Source organism: Sus scrofa, chromosome 11, assembly GCF_054392235.1.
Source record: "Sus scrofa isolate SSC_HxYL_T2T_F1_AM1 chromosome 11, Sscrofa_HxYL_maternal_Yorkshire_Landrace_v2.0, whole genome shotgun sequence".
NCBI classification, from domain to species: Eukaryota; Metazoa; Chordata; class Mammalia; order Artiodactyla; family Suidae; genus Sus; species Sus scrofa.
The window spans coordinates 33,275,485-33,301,139 of record NC_139393.1 but is presented as its reverse complement, the minus strand read 5'-3'; the positions used below and the strand labels follow the sequence as shown (position 1 = coordinate 33,301,139).

Genomic DNA, 25,655 nt, shown 5'->3' with positions numbered 1-25,655 from the left:
CATACATATAACTCAGAGCTGAAGTTAGTAATTTCAGAAAAATAATCATGTAACAAAAAGATTTTTATTAACACAAGTCACAACTATGTTACTATTCCATGGAAACATAGGGACAGACATGCCCAGTGGACACATTTGGCTGTTTTTTTTCTCCTAACAGTACCTCGCCTCTGTGATATTAGATTCCGTTGAACAATTTTTTTTTCCCATTTTTGGTCACTCTCTGTGACTTGTGATTCATGACTGTGTGCTTGCCTTTTTCTTGTCTTTAATTCCTTTTTCCTACACATGTTTCTTCAATGACTGTAATTTGCCAGTCACTGCTTTAAATGCTAGGGAAAAAGGAGTGAGTTATTTGGACATAGTCATTTCCCTCATGGAATTTATAATTTACCTAACAGACAAATGCTAATGATTCCTTAAATAATTATGTAGGGGTCAATAAGAGCTATCAGGGAGATAGACAAAATGAGTGGTTGGCTAAGGCTTTGCAGAGGAAGGCGCAAGTTAGCTAAGACAGGAAGGGCCGGTAGGAGATGGCCAGTAGATGAAGGGGGTAGGGCCAGGTGAAGGCAGAGGGAGCAGAAAGTACAAAGAGGTAAAATTGGTATAAGGTTGCCGTATACATGGAACTGTATGAAAGTCAATTGAATGACCAGGTTACAGGGACCAGACCCTGACATGTTCTTGCAGGTCCTATTAAAAAATCTTAGATTGTTTTTTCCCCCCAAGGGCAAAGGTGTGATGTGGCAATATTATTAACATCCTTTTTTCTTGATGGTATTTATTTATTTATTTATTTTACTTGGCACTTAAATGCAGGTGTCCTGTAGAATTGTATATGTAAACCTTTCCTCATTCTACATACTCTGGGGGAATTTAGCTGCACCCATGGCTTCTTCAACTGTCTCATAGAGACTATTGACTTTAAGATCTTCTAGACCCTTATCAGCATTTCCCTCCTGGACGTCTCCACCTGGATGGCCATACTACCTCAAAATGGGGAGTAATATTTCTGACAATTACATTTTTATGGAAACAAAATCTTTAATAATATTCTTAAATTGGGGAAAAGAATCTTTGGAATTTTGTTTTTAGGTTAAACCACATGACATCACGGAAATTTAGTTGTTTTGGGTTTAAAATGATACCTTATTTTGAGAAAAGTGTACCCTAACATGTTTCGCAGAGGGTTCTTTGTTACATTCCTTATTTTTCTTTTTCCCACCAGTTTGGTGCCTTGCCACCTGGTACCCCTTTACTTCCTTCAAAAGAAGATGGAAGCAGCCACTCAGCACTCCCTCCTCCTCCTGCACTGTCCTCTTGCGGAGGGGTGCCACCTCCACCCCCACCTCCACCCCCTCCACTTCCAGGAATGCCCTTGCCATTTGGTGGGGGTCCTGTGCCCCCACCACCTCCCCTAGGACTTCTCAGTGGACGAACCTCTCCTCCCCCACCAACCCTGCCTTTTGGGTTAAAACCAAAGAAGGAATTTAAACCGGAAACCAGCATGAGAAGATTGAATTGGTTAAAGGTAAAAGGAATAAACAAAGAAATAATTCTGTTACCTAGATTAAAACTTTAATTTGTATTTACATGTATGTAATTCCCAAAGGGAACCTTACTCTAAATGACACTAAGTAGGCATTATTTTAAATAAAAGTGTTGAAGTCAAAGCCCTTTGCTATTGACTAAATCTTTCTGGTTTATAAATTGGGTGGGAGTCAGTGTTAGTTGTTACACTGGGACTTGATTTGTAATTAAATTGGTAATTAACTGCATGATGGTAAACTCCATATTATGAAGTGTTTTTCAAAGGTACAAAAAAGGTAGTATTCTTAGGAAGTTTTTTATGCTTTTAGTTATTGGGAAAATATTACTAGGTATCAGAAGTGGATATATAGCTGGGACACAGGAATTTTGAATCTGTGGAAAGATAGTTTCATGGTCACGTAAACTTGAGTGTTAACTGAAGACTAGGAGAAGTACAATTGAAAAAGAAACTATTTCATTCAGCTTCAAACCCCCAACTATTTGAGAGTGGAACCTTTTTTTCCCTCTCATAAAACCAAAGCTTCCTGAAGAACTTATATTTCATTGAACATACTTTGGAAAAAAAAATCTTATAGAAATGATTTAATAAATACCTACTGGCAGCTCTGAGTGTGTCCATGGTGATTGGGCTGGGGGCAGGTGAAACACCCACCTGTTTATGAATCAGTCTTCTCTCTGACTGCAGATCAGACCTCAGGAAATGACTGAAGACTGTTTCTGGGTAAAAGCAAATGAAAATAAGTATGAAAATGTGGATTTGCTTTGTAAACTTGAGAATATATTTTGTTGTCAACCCAAAGGTAAGTTTAATACCTTGATTATTTGTAACTTTTAGTACTTTAATATTGTAACTTTTTATATGCTTAACTCTAGAAAGTATTATTTGTGTCCTATATATATATATTTTTTACTTTACTAATGGACAAATGAGTAATCCAGTGAAATATTACAAAAGTTAATTTTGTTACGTAGAATATCAAATGGGTCCTTTTAAAAGTGCAAATGATTAACATACAGCTTAAAATTTTTTTTTCTGTATAATACCTTGGATATTTTCAGAGAAAATTTTGGTTTGAGAGTTCCCTTTAGTCAATGAGAAACAGAAAACCAGAAACAAAATGTGAGCCTTCTTCTAGTCAGAACTTTCCCACTCTTTAATGTTACAGTGACTATCACATAGTTATTATGACTCACATGGGATAGAAATATCAAATTTATAGGGTATCTTGAAACATAGTGGGAAATAGAGTCTATGAGTAGATTGTATGGTCCTTTCATTAAAAGCAGTGGAATCCATTTTCCACAGCTATTACAGATAGCTTTCACCTGTGCAATGAGATTTTTCTTTTTTAAATAATTATATTTAGGAATTACTCTTGTCTGAAATTTGATTTTTAAAATTACCCTTATCTGCAATTTGATCCAATGTCATGGGACTACCACTTATGTTTCAAGGCTGATATCAGCATGTACTGCTCAGTTCATTTTTAAGCAACACTTATATTTTAGGTCTGTACTTCAAAACACTTATCATTTCCTTTTAATTTTGAGATAGTTACCATTTTTACCATAGACTTAAGCCACTTACATCCCTGGGCTTATCAAACACAGAGACAGCTCGTGGGGAGAGATTGTACTGGATGGAGATGGGAAGGCTTGGTGTGGACAGAAGAATTGACTTCTTAAAGTGCCCACTGTGTACTAGGCATCATGCTAGATGCTTTATGTACCTGATTTAACTTGATCATCACAGCAACCGAGGGATGTTGGCAGATACCAAAAAAAATGATTTGCATTCCTTTGAAATGCTTTCTAAAATATGTAATTGTATGTTAGAAATTCTAAAAGGTAATTGTCAATTAAGGTAGCTTTCTAGAATTTTCGGCAAGTCCAAAGCCTTAATCACACATTTTTTGTGCAGCATTGGTTGACCAAAATAGTAAAATGATATATTTGATCTTTGAAAACCAGGGGCATTTTCTCAACAAGCCTGCCCTAGGAAAACTTGTGAAGTAAAGCGGATCTTAATTTTTACCTTTTGATTATGGAGAATCAAAATTTTGAATAAGATTAGTGCACTCTTCAGGCAATCAAGGAAAATGTATGGCAGTTAAAATGTGTATTTACATGTAAAACACTTCAGAAATTCAGATTTTGTAATCTGGAATTGATTAGTTTTCCCTTTGCTTTTCTAGTAGGTGGAAATGGGGGTACCTAAAAGCTATTTAAGTAATACTGCCTTCCAGCTTCTCTCTCTTTTTTTCCCCTCTTTACTCTGATTACTTTCTTAATTAATGAGGCTCAAAAGGGAAACTTGTTAGCCTGTCTTTAATTTAGCTGTAGTGTTAGCCCTAAATGAAATAATTGGACCTTTAAAAATTTTTTTAAGTCATCTAACTTTAGCCTTGTGATTTAAGGTTGAAAAAAAAAATTGATGTATTTGCTCAATCTAATACTAATTTTAAAGGTTAAGGTGAGGAAATGATGATCCTTTTCTGAATATTCCATGTTTCAGTGCCTCGCTGCCTCTGTGTATGAGTTCCTGCTGTCCTCTGGTCTCTCTTTGGTTAGACTGAGAGGCTGACAGAGGCCTACAACTTCTTTTCTCTCAGCTCAAATATTGCCTCTTTTTTTTTTTTTTTTTCCTTTGTTTGTTTTTAGGGCCACACCCATGGCATATGGAGGTTCCCAGGCTAGGGGCTGAATCAGAGCTACAGCTACCAGCCTACAACCACAGCCACAGCAACTTGGGATTCAAGCCGTGCCTGTGACCTGCACCACAGCTCACGGCAACTCCAGATCCTTAGAACACTGAGCGAGGTCAAGGATCAAACCCACATCCTCGTGGATCCTAGTTGGGTTTGTTAACTGCTGAGCCACGAAGGGAACTCCCAAATATTGCCTCTTTTTTTTCCTGTGACATTAGATGATATTTCCATGATCAACAGGAAGATGGGGAAGCTGTGGGTTGTTACACTGGGCAAGGCCAGTATTTCACAATGCAATGGGAGGTGAGCTGTGAAGGTGACTTTTTTTTGGTCTGGATTTTAAGGAATAATTCCTAGAAAGCATTATTCGAGAAAGCTTAAGTATGCTTTTCAGCATTAGTAGTATTTTATTAGAAAAAGCCATCCATTGCTGCTTTCAGAAAGACAGGACTTTGTGTAGATATTTTATAGGAAATATCAGAAAGGAAGGCAAGAAAAAGGTGCCTGGAAAACTTAGGCAAGAAGAAGGGCTGGTGTATAGCTTGCTCCTTGTCTCTTTATTCATGATAGGACTGCTAATATTTGCCTGTTCCCTGTGACGCCAAAGGTTACTTTGAATCAATTTTGTCATTTCTGCAGAATTCAAAATTAAACCTATTATTCACTGTTGGGTGCCAGGTGGAAATAGAGTTGCTCTGCAATCTTGCAGGCAGGAGAGATAGAGGCTAGGGCTGCTGGTTGATTGTCCTCTTGGCTTGCATCATGATTTGGCAGGGAAGAACAAAGGATTCAGATTACCAAAGAATTGAGGGTTTTTGGAGAAATGGTGTATCTTTTTTTTTTTTTTAATTATTGTTATTTTTTATTGTTGTCCTTCTTTGAACTGAGAACCAGGCTCTTTCTCTGATTACAAAGGTAAATGTTCCATTCCAGGCATTATAAATGGTTGATGTCAATCTCTGTGCTTCCTAATAAGCATTTGAAATTGGTAGAAAGGGCAGGGTGGGGGATGGGGAGAAGGAGCAAAATCCACGAAATCCAGTCATTTAAAATAAACCTAAAGATTTTCTCTCATGTTCTTTACTTTTTGTCACTAAATGTGGCTTTTTAATCTTACACTGCTTAGGTTTATGAGGCATTTAAGTTAAGATGATTGGGTTTCAGAGATCTCATAGCCTGAGAGTCAGAAAAGTAAGAGGAACTAATAATCCCTATTTGAGAACCTATCAGCCTTGAGACGGTCTTCTTTAATGAGACTTTGTTTAATCTTTACCACATTTCTGTTGAGGTTTTTCTTCTGCTCTGCTGATTGTAAAATAGTTCTGCAAAACCACCCTGTTCCACCCACTCATGGATGTAACAAGATGTTCTTGGGAAAAGAATTGGGCATTTCCTCAACTCATGTTGCCCTTTTTTTATATATATTTTTTCCAGTTAGATTTTACTTATTTTGCTTTTTAAACTGATCTCCCTGTGACCTTTATAACATTGCTGTAATGGGGAGGTGTCTTGTATCTATTTAAATTTTTATTTTTTTAGTCATTTTTTAAATTTTTAAAAATTTTATATAGGTATAGTTGATATACAATATATTAATTTCTACCTGTATAACAAGGTAATTCAGTTATATATATATCCATTCTTTTTCAGATCCTTTTCCCTTACAGGTTATCACAGAATACTGAATAGAGTTCTCTGTGGTATAGAGCAGGTCCCCATTGACCATCCATTCTATAGATAATAGTGTGCATATGCCAATCTCAAACCCTCAATCCATCCTTCCTCCACACCTGTCCCATTTGGAAACTATAAGGTTGTTTTTGAATCTGTGGGTCTGTTTCTGTTTTGTAAATAAGTTCATATGTATCATTTTTTTTTAGATTCCAATATAAGTGATATCACATGATATTTGTCTTTATCTGACTTATTTGGTATGAGAATCTCCAGCTTCAGTCATGTCTTAAGGAATATGTGAACCCCACTCTAAATTATTTCCTATGAAATCAACATTTCTTTCCTGATTCAGCTGTATCATTTTCTCTTTTGTACCTGATTTCCCTATTAGGTGTCTCACTTTGGGTTCGTTGCTTTTCTCCTTGCTTAGATGTATTGAGATACATCTAAACTTTCCATAGTTTAGATTCTATTGAAAATAACATGTTGGCATATATTGGCATTTTTTCCCAATCATCTTTTTTTTTTTTTTTTTTCCTTCTTTCATTCTTTTTTTCTTCCATTTCTCCCACTTTTTCTTTTTCCCCATTTGGCTACCACTGTTCAAGTCAGTAAGTATTTGCCAGGGACTCTTGTCTGCGAGGCCTTGTGTTTGCCATTGAGGACACTATGTTGAGGGGGCAGATGTGGCCACTGTGGCCACTGTGAACCACAGTCAAGTTCCCAGGTGATGTGTAAGGAGCGGAGTAGGACAGCCAGTGCTGATCTGGATTCTAGGAAAATCTGCCATGTTTCACTGTCTTTGGCTTCTGTTATGACTTAACAAGGTCATAAAGGAGCATTGTTTATATGTCTCTCAGCAATTTAATCACAATATTCATAAATTGAACATTTGGTATCATCAAAATAATGCTAATGACCTGTGTATTTTTTACCAGACTGGAAGCATCTGTTGGTTAATTTTTACAGGCTGTTGGAAAGTGGATTAAAGCATACTAAGAGATTATTGGTGTTGGATTTATCAACTAAAATTAATATTAACTACTTTCATTATTCACAAACTGTTAATTTAATTGGGATTAAAAGACCTCTGACAGTATATGAATAGTCTAATTCACTTAGACTGATTTATTATGAAAATATGATTCCACAATTGTTAGCTTTCTGAAGTAATCACATTTTATAACAGGTGTATCATATTTGCCAGATAGGGCCAATAAACTGGTTTATAAATAATTTTGTAGCTGAACAGTTATGGCATATGGAAACAGTTAATGGATTATGTACTTAAAAACAAATCAGGCTTAGATTTCTGACATCATAGTTCTGTGGACAAAGTATTGAGGTAGCAAGTGAAAAACCATGGATTATCCAGGGACTTGGCTGTGTTCAGGATGTTACTTTGTATTTGAAACACAATTTATTCCTCTGTATGAACAAAAGTGTGTGAAAATTCCTGAACTACTTCAGATGCCTACATTAAGATGAACAATTAATTTATAACAGAGAAATATGTGTTTGGGGAGCATGTTAATGTAAAAAACATAGCATATCTTCACCATCTTAAATGTTTCTTTAAAAGGCATTTGACAAACACTAATTTGGAGGGATTGGGGAGGAAGTCAGTAGATAATTAAATATTTCTCTAGGGATTTATTTCGGTTCTTGTCTGTGGCTGAATCTCAAAAGAGCTAAAGACTCTGCCATGGCAGAGTGAGTTAAGAATGCAACTGCAGCGGCTCAGGTAGCCATAGAAGTCCAGGTTTGATCCCTGGCCCATTGCGGTGGGTTAAAGGATCCGGTATTACCACAGCTGTGGCCTGGGAACTTCCATATGTTGTGGATCCTGCCATAAAATTAAAAAAAAAAAAGAACTAAAGACTTAAGGAAATTATGAGATAGGTCAGGGATGTCTTGCTTGTTTCACAGAGAGTATCTTATTGTTACCAATTATATTGTATTCTCTGTTGTGTTATAAAAAAAACACCTAAATTTTTTCTGAAAGCTTTAGAGAAATAAAGCCTAAAGAGAGAGGGTAAAGAAAGGGGTCATTTAGGTTGGAGCCACAGGCAACTTTCAGGTCCACAAAATGCTTTAGTTACATGCTTAGTTTCCCAGCATATCTTTGGCATGGTGTGATAGAAGTTTTAAAGGTCCCTATAAATAGGCATAATTTTTTTATATTGTACCAATGCTTTAAACAGAAAAGAAGGAGGCTTGAATGTGTGTGTATTATATTGGAGGACATGTGCTCAGAAACAGGGCTTTTTTTCCCCTCTTTTCTCTTTTTCTTCTTCCATTGGAAAAAGGAATAGTATTAGGGCACTGGATTCGACTAGAGTCACTTGCTGGTGGTAGATTGGGGAATGCTTCCTCTCATCCATATTACAAGTAGTTCATCTTGGTATTTTCATTCTAGGCCAGTTTTCAGTGGTGTGCCTATAGCTATCAAACCATAACAACATTGTGAGATCATTACATTCCATTGTCATTGCTTAGGATTTTTTCTCTTAGGATTTCCTTTCCATTTCCTGCATTTCTGTCTTCTTCCTCATTGACCCCAGCATCTCCTGTCACCCTCAGATTATTCATAGTGCACTCCATTGCCTTGTCTGCAGTGTGTTCTGTCATTCAGGATGCCTACTCAGAACTAGTGCACAGCATTATTCCCCTGAAAATTTAAATGAGGCTCATCCTTTTGAATGCACTCATTTAATCTTTTTTTTTTTTTTTTTTTTAAGGGCCTTACTCTCTGCATATGGAAGTCCCCAGGCTAGGGGTCAAATAGGAACTACAGCTGCCAGCCTACACCACAGCCACAGCAACTTGGAATCTGAGCTGTGTCTGTGACCCACAATACAGCTCATGGCAACGCCAGATCCTTAACCCACTGAGCGAGGCCAGGGATTGAACCTGCATCCTCATGAATACTAGTCAGATTTGTTTCCTCTGCACCACAACAGGAACTCCTTCATTTAATCTTAAAATAATATATATTTGTCTTTTCTGTCTTAGAGCTGCACCTGTGGCATATGGAATTTCCCAGGCTAGGGGTCGAATCAGAGCTGTTGCCACCAGACTACACCACAGCCACAGCAATGCCAGATCCGAGTTGTGTCTGCAACCTATACCATAGTTCACAGCAATGCCGGATCCTTAACCCATTGAGCAAGGCCAGGATCAAACCTTCAACCTCATGCTTCCTAGTCAGATTCGTTTCCACTGCGCCATGACGGGAACTCCTTAAATAATATTTTTTAAATCTGGCCATTCACTCCCTCTCTTTTCCACTTCTTCCTGCCTGGATGCTCACCTCCATACACACTACTTGTCAGGCTTGGGAGAGAATCTTGTGGAGTTAGCATTGTGACCAGATCCATCCCTAGAGCATAGGAAGAGAGGGGGGGTCATGGTAGGAGAGTTGAAAGGAGATAGGAGTTTCTTGCTGCATTCCATGTAATTTTTTATCCTTGAATTTCATAAGTTAGATCTGGAGGTGATTATATATTCATGCCTCTAGGTAAGCTGGGTGGGTTTTTTGTTTTTGTCCCTTAAGGTTAGATCACTCAGGCCTATGCTGTCACACCTTGAACAAGTTCTGTATTTAACACAAGCTTTCATGGATGTCATGGCACCTGAGGAGAAGGCCAAGTTAGAGACCTTCACTTACCACAGCTCTTGCTCATCTGTGCATGGCTGTGTCTTAAAGGAATGAATATGTCAAAATCAGATACACTCTACTCAGGAGTTCCTAACTTGGGGTATATGGCCTTGGGTAAGAAAAAAAAAAGGCAAGAAAAAGAGTATAACATCATCACTTTCACTAACCTTTAATTGAAATTTGCCTTTTCTTTCAATTATCAATTCAACCAACCTGCAGCAGTACCTATGCCATTTCTAAGTGTAAGGTTCATATCTATTTTCATATCACATGAGAATTGTTTCAGGTATATTAAAATACCTTTGAAATGGGAGTTTCTATTGTGGCTCAGCGGTAATGCATCCGACTAGTATCCATGAGGATGTGGGTTCGATCCCTGGCCCCGCTAAGTGGGTTAAGGATCTGGCATTACTGTGAGCTGTGGTGTAGGTTACAGATGTATCCTGGATCCTGCATTGCTGTGGTTGTGGCACAGGCCAGCAGCTGCAGCTCCGATTTGACCCTTAGCCTGGAAACTTCCATATGCCACCCATGCCGCCCTAAAAGGCAAAAAAAAAAAAGAATTATGGAAACTCATTAGTACTCCAGAATTAGTTATTAGACCTGCAACTAGACATTGCTATTTAGGACATTAATAGAGAAGCATATTTTTTTAGTTGACTCCCTCAGGAAGCAGAAGCAGAGATATTGGAATTAGGAAGGAAGGGGAAGCGAATACATGTAAAAGATAAAAGGTGTGGTGAGTGGGACTGGGCAGGAAGAACCTGGGACTCTGATGCAAATCTGACCTCTCAGCCAACCAGCTGGATGGAGCACTGGAGCACAGAATGCCTGTCAGAGTCTTCCCAGGAGGGTCCTGATAGCAATAGCCAGGCCCTGGTACTCTTGCCATGCTAAGTCACTGGCTGGGGCTCCCAGGAAGAGCATGGCCTGTCAAGTAGGCGAGCTTCTTTGTAACTGAGTAGGAAATTCTTTCTTCAAGGGAGATCTGAGCAGTACTTATCTATGGTTGCCATATATACGTATGTGACTAGTCAAAAACTGGTGTTTAGTACATTTTAATAACTGCAGTTGACAACAATTTGTTTCCTTTGAAATCGTACGTATTTTATTTTATGCATTTGAAAATCAACCCAAGAAGTGGTCCACTTCTCCAGTTGTCGATGGGTCCATGGTTAAAAGGTTACCAACTCTGCTGTAGGCTGTGGAGCTGGAAGTGAGGGTAGAGTCAGGGACCTGGTCTCAACTGCTGCCTACTCCCTTGTATATGCTTTTTGCGTTTTGTTTATTTTGTAATTCAAGGGGCCATTGTATTATTTGTAAAGAGATATTTTATCCAACTTAGGATAATTTTTTTATGGTGGTTCTAACATTTGGTCATCCAGTTTTTAATCTACATTAATAGACTATAATGCATTTGTCAATAAAAGCATATATCAGATGTGGAAAAATATAAAATGTACTCCCTAATTAGACAAAAATAAAACAGTATTAATAATGTGACTTTTTTTTTTTTTTTTTTTTTTTTTTTTGGTTGCGTCTGTGGCATGCAAAAGTTCCCTGTTGGGGGTTGGGGGATCAAACCCATGCCAATGCTTAACCTGCTGAGCCATAAGGGAACTCCTATAATTTTTTTCTTTTAGCGGTTATGTTCACTTCATTTATATCATTTTATTTGCTCCCCATGAAGGACCCCAGGCAAATGTTATATACATTTTATATATATGAAAAAGTTGTGCTCTCCAAGTGAAGTTTAGCTAAAAGGAGCCGCCACTCTGAATGGAATACAGATCTGAGTCTAAAGCCATTGCTCCTCTGCTATGCCGTGCTGCTGCTCTGATTAAAAGAAATCCTATTATGTTTTATTTAAAGTGTTCTTCTTTGATTTAAAATAATTTTCCTCTCATCTCCTGCCACCTTACCACTGCCCCACAGCAGTTCATCCTCATCCCACAATTTATATTAAAGGCTTTAAAAACTTGCTGTTTTTTATTAAGACCATCTTTCATCATCCTGTACCTCTCTTTACTTCTGTAAGTATTTGAGCTGTAAATACTAACATCATGCTGTGGCGAGTATAGGAGAAGTGAGGGACGATGGAGTCCACCTACAAGTGTGTGACCCCGGCCATCACAGCTGTAGTTCTTTCCTCTGCAAAATGGAGAGAAGAGCCAGCTCACAGGGTTATTGTGAGGATTATATAATGAATATTTTAAAGCATCTTTTAATGCTTGGTTCATTGTAGTTATTCAGGAGATATTAACTGAATTTAAGTCTTGAGAATGCATCCTCATTTTTACTTGTAAAGTTTTGGTGTATCATCTCGGAACCTTCCAGAACAGTAACAAGTTAAATGACCTCCCATCAGCTTGACCCCTTCCATATGAAACTTTCTAAACCATGAAACTGCTATGTTAATGGACCTATGTTAATAGCCACCTATGATGACTTCTGTAACATTGGCCTCTACAGCTTATTTCTTTCATTTTTGTATATGTCTTAAGTGTCAAATGCTTTATTACATTTCTGCAGAGAAGGATCTGTTGAATAAGGAATAAATGGGGGAGTTCCATCGTGGCTTAGCAGAAATGAATCTGACTAATATCCATGAGGATGCAGGTTCAATCCCTGGCCTTGTTCAGTGGGTTAAGGATCTGGTGTTACCTTGAGCTGTGGTGTAGGTTGCAGATGTGGCTCAGATCTGGCGTTGCTGTGGCTGTGGCGTAGGCTGGTGGCTAGTTTCAGTTTCACCTGTAGCCTGGGAACCTCCATATGCCACAAGTGTGGCCCCAAAAAGACAGGGGGTGGGGGGAGAGGAATAAATGTGAAGACCTGTTTGGGTTTTTATTTTCCCTCCTTTTTTTTTTTTTTTAAAGTTTTTCCATGATTTTTTTCTTTCAGTTATTAATGGAGCTGGTGCCCAACAATGTGTAAATCTGGGGAACTTTAAAAACTGAAAATTTAACTTTGGCTTTCTTGGTATGACTCTGTTTTAGAGCATTGGGCTGATGTCTCCAGGGTGGTTTTGGAAAGCTTTTTCAGTTCTTTATAAAACCTTAACGGATCTTGTTAATCTCATTATTTTTGACAGTTATTTACAGTTTCAGTGATTAGCAAGGATGGTGTGGATGGTTTAATGCCATTGTGGAACCAGGGTGCATTAAGGTGTGGGGAACTTTTAGTTGATAGGCAACTAAGTGTGCCAAGTAGAGTTTATGGTCTAGATTCCCCCCAGGGTTTGCAGGAGTAATGATAACTGTTAATTTTCTTGTTTCATAGCATACTAGCAGAAGGGTCAAAGGCATGATAATTTCTAAAATTACATTATTTTTTCTTCTCCAGCTCTGTGGTGTAAGCTAAAGAAATTATTTAGGTGAAGTGTACACACTTGTATTACATCCATAAGGTTTAGCCTAATTCTTATTTCCTAAACTGGTGATGAATTCAGGAAATAGATAAAGAGATGTCTATTTCTACTTTAACTGAAAATGGGTTTTGGTATTTCTGTTTCTCTGATATATGTCTAGTAAAAAAGAGGAGGCAAAACTATTGAAGTGAAAAGTATTTATCTCAGAATGACTTACAGCCCTCAAATCTAAGATTGGAAGATGAACCTGGAAATGTACATGTGGCATTAGCGTATATAAATCTGTCTTTTCTGGTGAATCCACAGGAAAGTTTGCCTGCAGGAAACAGTACTCATTTAAAAGTGATTTAAAAGAGGAGTCTGGTGCCTGGTGGTCCTAAAGTTGGAAAATTCAGTATTCTGTTCCAGCATAGTTTAGCTGGCGAAGGTTTGGGGGGGAATCCTGATGCTCACAGATGAGCCTGTGTATTAGTTTTTTATTACCACTTTAACAATACTCCAAATTTAGCAACTTAACACCAATTTATCACCTTACACTTCTGTAGGTTAGACGTCCAGTGTGGGAGTCATTGGGCTGAAATCAAGCCAACATCCTGCAGGCACTCAGGGAGTATCTGTTCCTTCCCTTCTCCAGCTTCCAGAAGTTTCCCACCTTCCTCAATTTGTGGCCTCCTTTCTTCCTCGAATCTTCAAAAGAAGCAGCAGTGAGCTGAGTCTCTTTCACCTGATTTCCTTGAGTACATGTTTCTCAGACTCTGGTCTAAGTCAGGAAAGTTCCGAAAAGACTTCTGAAATTAAATTGGGCCCATATGAATAATCAGGAAGATTCTCCTAATTCTAGGGTCTTTTACCTTTACCACGTTGGCAAAGTTCCCTTTTCCACAGAAGGTCAATTCACAGATCCCAAGGATTAGGGGCATGGACATGTTTGACAGAGGAGGACGGGCACTAGGATAACTGGGTGCCGTAGATTATAACATTTCACAAAGTACTTGGCCCTGTTGATTCCACTTATTAAAATTATGTCAGTCTCCTTTAGCCCTGTGTTTGCTTCATAGGAATGCTGTTTAAGTGTCCTGGGGTCTTTTGACTTAACTGTTTAAATCATTTGTTCTGTTCATTAAATGTTTATTGAGATTTGGATCTTTACTAATCACATTAACGTATGTTTTTGCTTCCAGAGTTAAGTGTCTTTCAGGAAAAATCCTTGTAACATGTCTTTCTAAGTGCTAGGAATGGTTTTTCCTCTTTATTGAAATATACTGTAGTAAATTAATGTGTAACAGGTATTATAGCTTACTATATATTTTCCAGTTTGTAATATATACTATTAATTTATTTTTTTCTAAGATATTATTAAATTTTGTACATACATTTTTACTTAAAATTTTTTTTAAAGCCAGAAGAACCCTTTAAAAACCTTGGGTAAAGAACTACTGGCATTAAAAACAAATTGGTTCTTGACTCTCACTTGCTACTATTTAAGGAGGACAGACTGGTTCTAATATACACAAAGAAATTTATTATATTTTATATATTCTAAACTTTTAGGAGATGAATGTTTCTATGTTGTCTATTAAACAACTTAATTCCTTCACCCTAAAGTTTAGTTATATTTTAAAGGACAGATTGTTACTCTTGTTTTACACTGTTTTACAACATTTTTATCTGAATAATATTTATATAATAGGGACTTTGGGAAGAGGGGCCTTTCTCTGGTACAAATATTACTTAGACCTAATAAACATCTCCAAATGGATATGAACATATAAATTCATTATAGCCTGGAAAATATATGTTATTATAACTGTATATTTCACTGGATAATTTAAAATATAATATATAAAAAGTTTGTTTTAATTGGAAAATTTTCTTCACTGAGGGAAATCATATTTATCAAAAGATCTAATACAACGACATTTCACACAAAATAAGCAATTTATTTTAATTTAATTGTTCATCCTTAGTTTTTTGCCCATCTGCTCTTTTGTCATCATATTCCCTTAGACTAGTTTCTCCTGAAGCAAGGCTCATCTCCCTTCTTTAATCTTCTTTTCTTTTTCAATTAGAGAACCAATTATTTTTCAGGGTTTCACAGGTCACAGTGGGACAATTTGGCGCTTTTGCTCCTGTTCGTGTCAGATTCAGCCGAGAGGAGTTGAAATAGCCATGGGATAATTGTGTTTTAAAATGAGGGACATTTGTCCTTAGAATTTCTATGTTTTTCTATTTAAAAACTATCTTTTTTTCTCAATAATATTTAAAAAATCTTATCAAGATTTATTTAGCTTCATTAAAAACCTTATCTATCTATGTAATGGTGAATATGAGCTTTTAAAATTAACCAGTAATTTGGATTTCCATTAAACTTTAGCAGATTTGGCTGTATTTTCAATATCAATAGCAAGGGAAACAGCGGTTTGTGTCAGTTTCTCTGTGTTAACAGTACTTTTGTAATAGAATTTACTGTATATGTATATATATATGTATATACACACTATGTATATCTCTGAAGGAATATTGTTCCATAAACCAGACAGTCCAAAAATGACAAATCAGTAAATTACAGTTTGTTTTTTTTTAACCACCTTTTTTCTTTTTTCCTCAGCACAATTGTTGAGTGCAGAGAATACAACAGACATGATGGTCCCATGCCCGCTTTTGTATCTCTGAGATGTACTTTATCAAAAGAACTAATTCCATCAATGTGTTCTTGATGACCTACATAACCTACAACATCAGTAAATCAAAATTTCTCATTATTCTTGATTATACTAGGGTTGTAAGAAGGCCAGAACAGCTAGTGGAAGCAAAAAAAAAAAAAAAAAAAAAATGAGAGGAAGGAACTGACTTATGCAGTACAAAGGGAAAGGAGTGCTTGCTCAGCTCCTAAGCACACCCAGCCCTCACATCATGCGAGTTAGGCCTTTGTCCATGTTAGTGTGAGAGGCTGAGGCTCACAGTTAAAAATCTACCCCTCCAGGTCGCATCATTAGGAAGGAGTTGAAAGTCAAGGATTTACGTCTTGACTTCATGCCTGTGTTCCTTCCTCTCTCTCCTGTGGGGACGCTGGAGAAAAGGAAGGAAGGAAAGGCTTAGAGTATAGTGGAGGGAGCCCTGGTGGAAGTCCATATGCATTGGCACGAAAATGACCTTGTGATTAGCTCTGTGACTAACAGTGCAGCACAATGACATCTTCTGTTTTGGTCCTTTAAACTTTAGAAACCATGAAAGCTATTTCACTCATCATACACTTTCTTTAAATCTTTTTTTCATATTGTTTTCTAGTACTCTTTCTAAGACAAGTAGTACAAACTGTCTTCAGATTTATCTCCCTATAAATATTACATTTATCATCTCCTGTGTGTGTACACATTCTAAAGAGAAAGAATTTCCCAGTCTGGCATTTGTAGCCTTCTGTATTCAGGTCCAACTTGTGTTTCTAGCTATATATTCCTTGCTATTTTTCTGCCCTACACACCATACTCCAGTAATTTTGGTCTACTTTTCCACTAAATTTGGCCATGCATTTCATTGCCTCTCTGTGCGTCCTCATCCCTTATGCTGAGTGTTTTAATTTGCAGTCCTTACCCATTCTTTTATCCTAGGAAAGTTCCCCATGGGAGTCACTGCTGCCTTGCTGACAATATGTCACTCACCAGGTTAGCATTAAAGAGCCTGCCTGGCCTCCACCCTTTGTGCAGCTGTCTCTCCCACCTTCCCAGAGACCAGCCTGTTCTTTCCATGCTGGGAGAGTGCCGCAGCTCTGGAAACCTTTCTTTCCCCTCTTTCTCTGCTGTCTCACTTCCTCTGCTACTACCTTCCCCTCATTCTTCCACATCAGCCATACTGGAGAGCCTCTGTGACACACCTCAGACATGCCAGGCGACTCCTGCGTTGGGCTCTTTCCTGCCTGGAGCACTCTTTTTTCTTTGACCATGCCCACAACATGTGGAAGTTCTGGGGCCAAGGATTAAACCTGCACCAGAGCAGTGCAACACCAGATCCTTAACCTGCTGAGCCATCGGGGAACTCCATGGAGTATTGTTATTCCAGGCTTCTGCTTGAGTAAGTCCCTTACATCCTCCAACTCTTGACTCACATGTTCTCAATGAGGCTCCTGAACTTACTTCCCTGGTTAGCACTGCCACACTTCTCCATGTGTTCTCCCAGACTCTTCAACTCAGTTCTCCCTACTTTGTTTTTCTTTTTTTTCAAATACCATTTATCACCTTCTTTTTTTCTTTTATCTTTTATTTATGTGTATATTTTTTTCTACTGTACAGCATGGTGACTCAGTTATACTTATATATACATTCTTTTTTTCTCATATTACATGTTCCATCATAAATGACTAGACAAGAGTTTCCAGTGCTACACAGCAGGATCCCATTACTAATCCATCCTGAAGGCAACATTCTGCATCTGTTTACCCCAAGCTCCCAGTCCCTGCCATACCCTCTGCTTCCCTCTTGGCAACCACAACTCTGTTCTTCAAGTCCATGATTTTCTTTTCTGTGTAAAGTTTCCTTTGTGCCGTATGTTAGACTCCAGATATAAATGATATCATATGGTATTTGATATGATACCATATCTGACTTACTTCATTCTGACTTAGTTCATTCAGGGTGAGAGTCTCTAGTTCCATCCATGTTGCTGCAGATGGCATTATTTCATTCTTTTTTTATGGCTGAGTAGTATTGCATACCACATCTTCCTAATCCAGTCATCTGTCAGTGGACATTTGGGTTGATTCCATGTTTTGGCTATTGTGAGTAGTGCTGCAATGAACACGCAGGTGCATGTGTCTTTTTTAATGGGAGTTTTGTCTGCATATGTGCCAAGAGTGGGATTGCTCGGAGAAAAGGGAACCCTCCTGCTCTGTTGGTGGGAATGTAAGCTGGTACAACCACTATGGAGGTACCTTAGAAAACTATACATAGAACTACCATATCACCTTCTAACATACTGCTTATTACTTATTTGGTAGGTGTACATTTGCCTTTTTTTCTCTCTGCCCAGATTGGAATTTAAAGTCTTTAAGAGAGGGATCTTTGTTTCATTTACTGGTGTAGCTCAAACACCTGGTGGTGCATAGTGGGCACCAAGTTCATGTTGGCTGAAATGAATGGTTTTTCATTTTTTTAAAGCAGAAATAAATAATTTCAACTTCCTCAAGCAAACTGTCTTTTTTCATTTTAAGTAAATAGGAATTTTGAAAGGAGAGCAGAGTTATTTAAATGATCTAGATTCCAGTTAACTCTGCCACTGATGACTTTAGCTCTGAGTGAATAATAGGCTCTTTTGTAAATTAGGTAAAAAATTCAGAGAAAAATGAAGGTGGTTGAGAGTAGGATGGGCTCAGGATCTATATGCTAAAATGATTCACCTTTTCTCCCTGTTTTAGCAGCAAGATTCTGTGTAAGAAGGAGGAAAGAGTTTAGGTAAATTCTGTTATTGTTGGATGAACCTTGACTTGATCTCTGCAAATGCCAGGAATAACTGTTAACAGGTTGTAATACATTTTAGAGTTTTTTTTTTTTTCCCCCTGAAAATTGCTTATTTCTTGGGTGTTAATTTTTTTTTTTTTTGTAGTTCTCATTAATGGAGGTACAATTCACTTCACATAAAATTAAGCATTTTAAAGTATACAGTTCAGAAGCATTTAGTACATTCACAGGGTTCTGTAACCATCACCTCTGTCTAGAGTCCCAAATGACTCCTGTCAGTCCAAAGTAAAACCCTGTACCATTAAGCAGCTTCTCCACATTGTCTCTTCTCCCTAGCCCTGACAACCACCAGTCTGCTTCTTGTCTCCATGAATTGATCTGTGCTGGATGTTTCATTAAACTGGGATCATGTAAAATGTAACCTTTTGTGTCTGACTTCTTTCAGCATAATAGTTTTGAGAATCATCCATGTTATAGCATGAATCAGCACTACATTCCTTTTAATGACTGAGTAATATTCCCTTGCTTGCCATATACCATGATTTGTTTATCTTTCTTTGATGGACACTTGTGCTATTTCCTCCTTTTAGCTATTGTGAGTCGTGCTGCTCTGAACATTTGTGTGCACATATTAGTACCTATTTTCAGTTCTTTTAGGTTGATTTTTGGAGTGGAATTGCTGTATCCTAGGATAATTTCATCTTTGGAAGTTTTGAGGATCTGCCAAACTCCAACAGCTGCTGAGTTCCATTACATTCCCACCAGCAATGAATAAGGGTCCCTATTTCTCCATATCCTTGCTAACATTTATTTTCCTTTTATTTACTTTTAAAAATAAGTATTGACTTAAGGTTAAGAAAATTTAAAGTTTACTAAAAACTGTTCTTTTATAAAGATTTGGGACAGCAATGAAAATCAAGTATGTTAACTCTTCTTAGAGTGGCTAATAAAGACCTTTATCAAGTAGAGAAACTTTAGGATACAAAAAATATGTAATTATAATAAATTTGTAAATTTATTGAGTGAATGGTATAGAATTCAAAAGTTTTGATATCAGTTATATCTGGAATCTAATATAAGGCACAAATGAACCTTTCCACAGAAAAGAAAATCATGGACTTGCAGAATAGACTTGTGGTTGCCAAGCGGAAGGGGGAGGGAGTGGGGTAGTTGGGGAGCTTGGGGTTAAGAGATACAAACTACTGCCTTTGGAATGGATTAGCAATGAGATCCTGCACTGGGAGCTAGGTCTAATCACTTGTGATGGAGCATGATAATATGCGAAAATAGAATGTGTGCATGTATGTGTAACTGGGTCACCATGCTGTACAGTAGAAAAAAAATTGTATTGGGGAAATAACTATTAAATAATAATAATAGTAATAATAAAAGTTTTGTAACTGGGAGGCTTGCAACTTTACATGAGAGATAAATGTTTTATGGGTTATTCTGCATTATAATGATAAAGTATTATATATGTGTTAGTAATCAAGTAACATAAAATATTACATATGGTTTTTATTAAAACTATGTAAAAATAGTTCACTTAACTATTTAAACTGCTGCAATTTATTCATTATAAAACAATTACATTACAAAGAATTTAGAAGTACATGAAAGAAAAAAAACTATTCTCAACTCCACTACCTTACTTGAATTAATTGTAGGATTTGACTGTATTTCCTTTTATCCTTTCAAACTTTATATATGCAGTATAGTTTTTTATTTTCATACATGCTTTCTATACTAAGTGGCTTTTATATTATCTTGACTGACTGTATATTACATCTAGTTATTTTATCACAAGTATGAGACGTTTAAAAATCTGTTGATTTACACTGGGGTAATTAGAAAAGAGCTCATGAAGGAGGTAGCTTCACCTTGTTGACCCCATACATAATTCATTTCTTGACTTTAGTGTCATTTTCTTAAAGAAATGCCTTCTCTGACTTCCCAGATTAGGGTAGATCCCTTTGTAATTCAGTCCCACATTGCTCTGTGATTTTCATTTATAGCACTGGTTTGTTATTCAAATAAAATTTGTATCCGTTTATTTAATGCTCTCTTTCCATGGGCAGAATTATGTCTTTTCCCCTCTGAATTCCTTTTACTCAGACCAGTGTCTGATGTTTAATTGTGCTTAATAAGCCAGTTGGATGGGTGAGTATATGAACACACAAGAAGAGGGAGCTGAGACTGAACATGTTTGCTGGGCGTGTTTGACAAATGCGTAGGCTTGGGAGTTAAAGAGTATTGATGGAGTGTCCTTCAGTTTCTGTGAGGATGGGGAGAAGGCTGGAGCAATGTCTCTGGAAGATGAACCTGGAAAGGGTTGTGTTATATTAAAACAGGTCGTTTCCTGCAAAATTCAGGATTCAAACTTTTTTCTGTCATTCACTTATATATACATTAAGGTAATAATTTAAAATATTAACTATGTTAGATTCTGTCACCAATTTTGGAATGTTTCAAATGGGGATACAATATGATATAATCTATGCTTTAGCATGAAAATTTGCTATTGAGCTGCTCTGTGTTGTAGTAGAAAGTCCAGAGGAATATCAGTTAAGAGACAACTTGAATTACCAGGGGGTTGGCGATGAAGTCCTGAATCTAGGGTACTTCCATGGGAGCGCATAGACAGAAGAGGCATTCGCGGCATTGCTATCAACCAGGTTTAAAGAATCATTAACTGATGGACTTGGGAAAGAATTGTAGAGCCATGAGGTAAGTTAGGTTTATAGCATGAATTTAGCTGGTGTCTCTCTTCTTAGGCTAAAGACCATTGCATTTTATTTTTATCCAGTTTACCTGAGATGCTGTCATAGATCTGCACCATAGGGTGGCAAAGCTTTTCTGTAAAAGGCAAAATAGTAAGTATTTTAATTTTCATGGGCAGTGTAGCTTCTGTCATAGTTATGCAGCTGGGCTATTGTTGTCCAGAAGTGGCCACAGACTCCGTGATAACTAGTGGTCATGGCCATGTGCCAATACCACTTGGTTTATATAACAGTTGGATGTTCAGACTTAGCCCTTGGGGCTCTAGTTTGCTGACCCCTGGGTTATATTATTGAAGTTTTATTTCAGATGATGTTATTAAAGCACATGTGTGGGTTATGTGATTTCCTTTCACAAGGATCAGTCATTGGAAGTAGGACTATAGAAAGGGACATCGTATTTACTTAGGTGTGATGATTAAATGTCTAATAAACAGGGCAGGGAAAAGATACAGCAGAAACTACCTTAAGAAGTTGATCAGGAAATTTAAGCTGGGTGGTGGAAGAAAGGTTGGTGGGATGTCAGAGGGAAACTAGAGACTTTATGAATGTTAAGGCTTCTTGGACATGAGAAGAGTAGAAAACTGTGGAATTTTAAGAGCTGTCTCTTAGAATAAAAACCTTGCAAGAGATAGGTCTAATCCTAACAGTTGTGTGGCCAGAATGTTAGAATGAAACAATGGAAATAGAAGAAAGATTCTAATGTAGAAATGAACAGTGAAACGTTTCTACTTTGGAATCAAACTGCCTGGTTGGCATCTCTCTGTGTGATTTCTTTGAATTTGGATGAATTTTCACTCTTTTTCAGATCAACTTCAATTTTCTCATTTGAAAAAGAGCGTTAATAGCTACTTATAGGATTATTAAGAGACTATGTCTATTGAATGCCTAGCATGATACCTTATTCACCTTACTTCATAAATGGCAACTGTTTTTATCATTATATTAATTTCATTTTATTTGTTATGTTATACTCTAACTTTCAAAGCTTTCAAAGCTTTTATGGATGGGACATTGGACTGGTAAGTTCTCTTCTATATCTAGGATTCCTTTTTTATTGATGGTATTCCAGGTTACTAAGGTGATATTAATTGACTTCTCTGATTTCACATTTTTAAAGTGTAGTATTTAGTTCCGCTTTTTTGAGGTAATAAATAATAATCTTATGAGGTTTATTACACAACAATGTTATTAGAAAAATATGAAACTCTACCCTCCTTCATGATAGGCTTTAAATTAGATCATCAGTTTAGATTATGTCTGATGGTTCTACATCAAAATTATTGCTTCCATTGACGAAATTATATAGTTACCGGGGTCGATGATTGCTTTGCTTTATTTCAAGATAGTAAAGTGTTAAAAAAGAATCAGGCAGTAGGCCATGCAGAGTTAAAGTTAGGATTGCAGTTTTTGCAAATAACATTTTCTTAACTTTTTAAAAGAAAACTATTGAACATGAGCATATGAGTCTTTATACTAATTGTAATGCATTATTGTACCCCGTAATCTATGAGAGTGTTTACCTCTGCACTCTGCCTGTCCAGCTGTTGTCTTGAACAATTATCAGCGAGTTATTATTCCGGTATGAGCTGTGTCATGCTCGAAAGTGGGATGAAAAAAATGTTAATGAGCATGCCATGAATGTTGGTTGATGAAGGTTAAGTGGTTGCAGATATGCTCTCTGCATTCTTTCCTGAGAATGTTCAGACTGAGGCAATGGGTTCTGATGAGGGATTGCAAACAAATGGTGCTGATTGACAGCTTTTGATTGAGCATTAAAATGGTATCTAAAGGCAGATTCTGTGTTTCTGCTGAACAATAGACAGTGTTGTTGACCTCCAGTGCCGCACCACACTTCAACATCATTTTTTTTTACAATTTTAATTTTTTTCTATTATACCAGATTCTCATTCTCTCATTTTATATTACACATTATTTTAAGATGGGCCTGGCAGTGGTGGTATAGTTTTGAAAAAATTTATCATGTCTATTATGTACCTTTTAGACTAATAACTGCAATTTTAAGTATGATCAAGTTATTGTATCTAATAGCTGTTCAGGTTGATGAGCATAGGCCAGTATTCATGAGCAGCATGATGATGAATCTTTGTGTTTTTCTGCATGTATTTTTAAATGAGGACCGAAGTGCCTTTTTCAGCATTTGTTATTTGTATGCTAATTAAAATTAGCTGTGTATATATTCTTTAGGACTCTTGAGTTGATTTTTTGCAAACATTGGTTTCACATGCTATATACAGAGCAAAAAATTTAAATACAGGGTTGTTTTTTTTTTTTTTTTAAAGAAATGTCAGTGCAAAGAACAGTATGAAGCAGTGTTGATGAGGCTTTTTTCTCATTGTTTTCTTCATTGTTGAGAAACCAGAACTTGGTGTTCCAGCTGGAAACAGGCTTTGTAGAATGTAAAATGTTACACAGATATTTGCTTTTAACCTTTTAGCTGAAAGGACAGCAGATAAGGATCTTAGTGTTTTGCATCTTATAACAGAAATGGAGAAAGTGGGAATGTTTGTTAAATAATCTACTTTGTAAAAGTAGGCTCTGTAGTGATCATTTTATCATTTAATAGGTGAAAAATTTGATAGCTAAACATAGTAGACTTAAAACTTTTGCCAATAGAACTGTCATTGGACATATTTAGGTGGTTTGCTGGTCATTGAGAAATACTTTCTTTCTTCATGTGCCGTATGGAGACAACACTCATTGCCTATTTAATATGAGTTTATTTCAATAATAACCCAGAGTGTTAGCTTTAACTTTTTTACATAAGCATGTTTTTAGTTTAGGATGCTTGCTTTTTAAATTTAACTTATATGTTTTTAATTTTTTATGATAAAATTAATTCATTATTATTATAGAAAACACTCAGGCATGCACCCTGAGTTCTGAAGGAAACAACAGGAATACCCACCTGTACCTCTTGGCACTGGCTCCCACATCTATTCTGCAGATCGATCCTCCTCTGCAGAAGAGGGCCTTATCTCCTAGCCCAGCAGCTTTGTGCTTAAGGACTGTTTCTCCACAGAGCTCTGTAATCCCTATTGTATTAAGTGCTTAAGTCTTCATGCTCCTGTGGCTTTTTTTTTCTGTCAGTGAGTGAAATTGGATATACAAATCATACTCCCTCAAGGCTAGCTACTTCTTAATACCATGCCTTATCCGCCATCAGCAAGCAATGCCTCTGGTTTTGGTTATTGAATAAATCATGGCAAATCATGCAGCTCGGCTAACCAGCCAGCTGACCAGCCAGCCATCCAAACAACACATAATATTAGATGCCTTCCCTGTGAAAGGTACTGTCCTATCTTCTGGGATGTTGTTCTGAGCAAAACATTTGTAAATCCTGCCTTCATGTAGTATGTTTTCATATGGAGAAGATAGAAAATGAATAGGCAGATAAAAATAACGACAGTTTTTGAATGTTCTGTGAAAGTAATGGCAAGTTGTGACAGGGGCTAGAATGGAGAGGACGGTCATGGAAAGCCTCTGAGGTCATGGCATTTAAATGGAGACTCAAGGGAATTCCCTTTGTGGCTCAATGGTAATGAAACCAACTAGTATCCCTGAGGACGTGGGTTTGATCCCTGGCCTTGCTCAGTGGTTTAAGGATCAGGTGTGGCTGTGAGCTATGATATATGATGCAGACTTGGCTCGGATCCCACATTGCTCTGGCTGTGGCGTAGGCCATCAGATACAGCTCAAATTCTACCCCTAGCCTGGGAACTTCCATATGCTGTGGTGTGCCCACCCCCCCCCCCCAAAAAAAAAGAAAGAAAGAAAAGGAAAGAAAAGAAATAAATGATAAATGGAGACCCCAAATAAGTAGGAATTTGCCAGGCAAGGGATCAAGGGACAAGATGGCCACGTGTGAGAAATAGCCTGTTAAAAATTCCTCAGGTTGGAAAGAATCTGTAATCTAGGATTCATCAAGTTCAGTATGGCTTGGCATGTTTTGTGAAGGGGAGAATGGCAAGAGATGAAGTTTGAAACCTGGATTATTGGAGAAATCTGAGTTGTTTTGAAGGATGACTGATTTTTGAATGCAGGAAGGGATGGTGATTCAGGGGAAGAATTGACACACTGTTGAATGCCTGCTAGTTCACCGCATAGGAGGGTAGATAATGATGATGATGGCTTTGCTGGCCAGGTGGGGTGGTGGCTGGTGTTACAAAGCTAGGAAGTGACCTGCTATGAGCCTAGGAAGATTGATGCTAAGGGCAAGTTCCTTTTAAAGACTTTGCCTCTCTTCCCTAAAAAGAGGTGAAAAGATCTATGGCCCTTTTATTTCTAACACAGAAGAGTTTGTTTGAAACAAATTAGTTTTTGACTCAATTATACATTAATAAATAAGCACATTTAAATAAATAAATCAAAAATCTCACTGGAAACAAATTGTGGGTGGCAGTAGAAATCAGATCTCTGACCCCTCTCTCCAAATTCCATCAT

General features: G+C 37.2%; 1 protein-coding gene across 2 annotated transcripts in view; it reads left to right on the top strand.

Annotated features, from left to right (window-relative positions):
* Positions 1-25,655, top strand: part of DIAPH3 (diaphanous related formin 3) — a 501,230-nt gene that overhangs the window by 190,396 nt on the left and 285,179 nt on the right. For both annotated transcript variants that reach the window (XM_084982461.1, XM_084982460.1), the window contains 2 exons: positions 1,232-1,534; positions 2,240-2,354. In XM_084982461.1, coding sequence (XP_084838587.1) covers positions 1,232-1,534; positions 2,240-2,354 — 418 coding nt within the window. The remainder of the gene's footprint in view (positions 1-1,231; positions 1,535-2,239; positions 2,355-25,655) is intronic.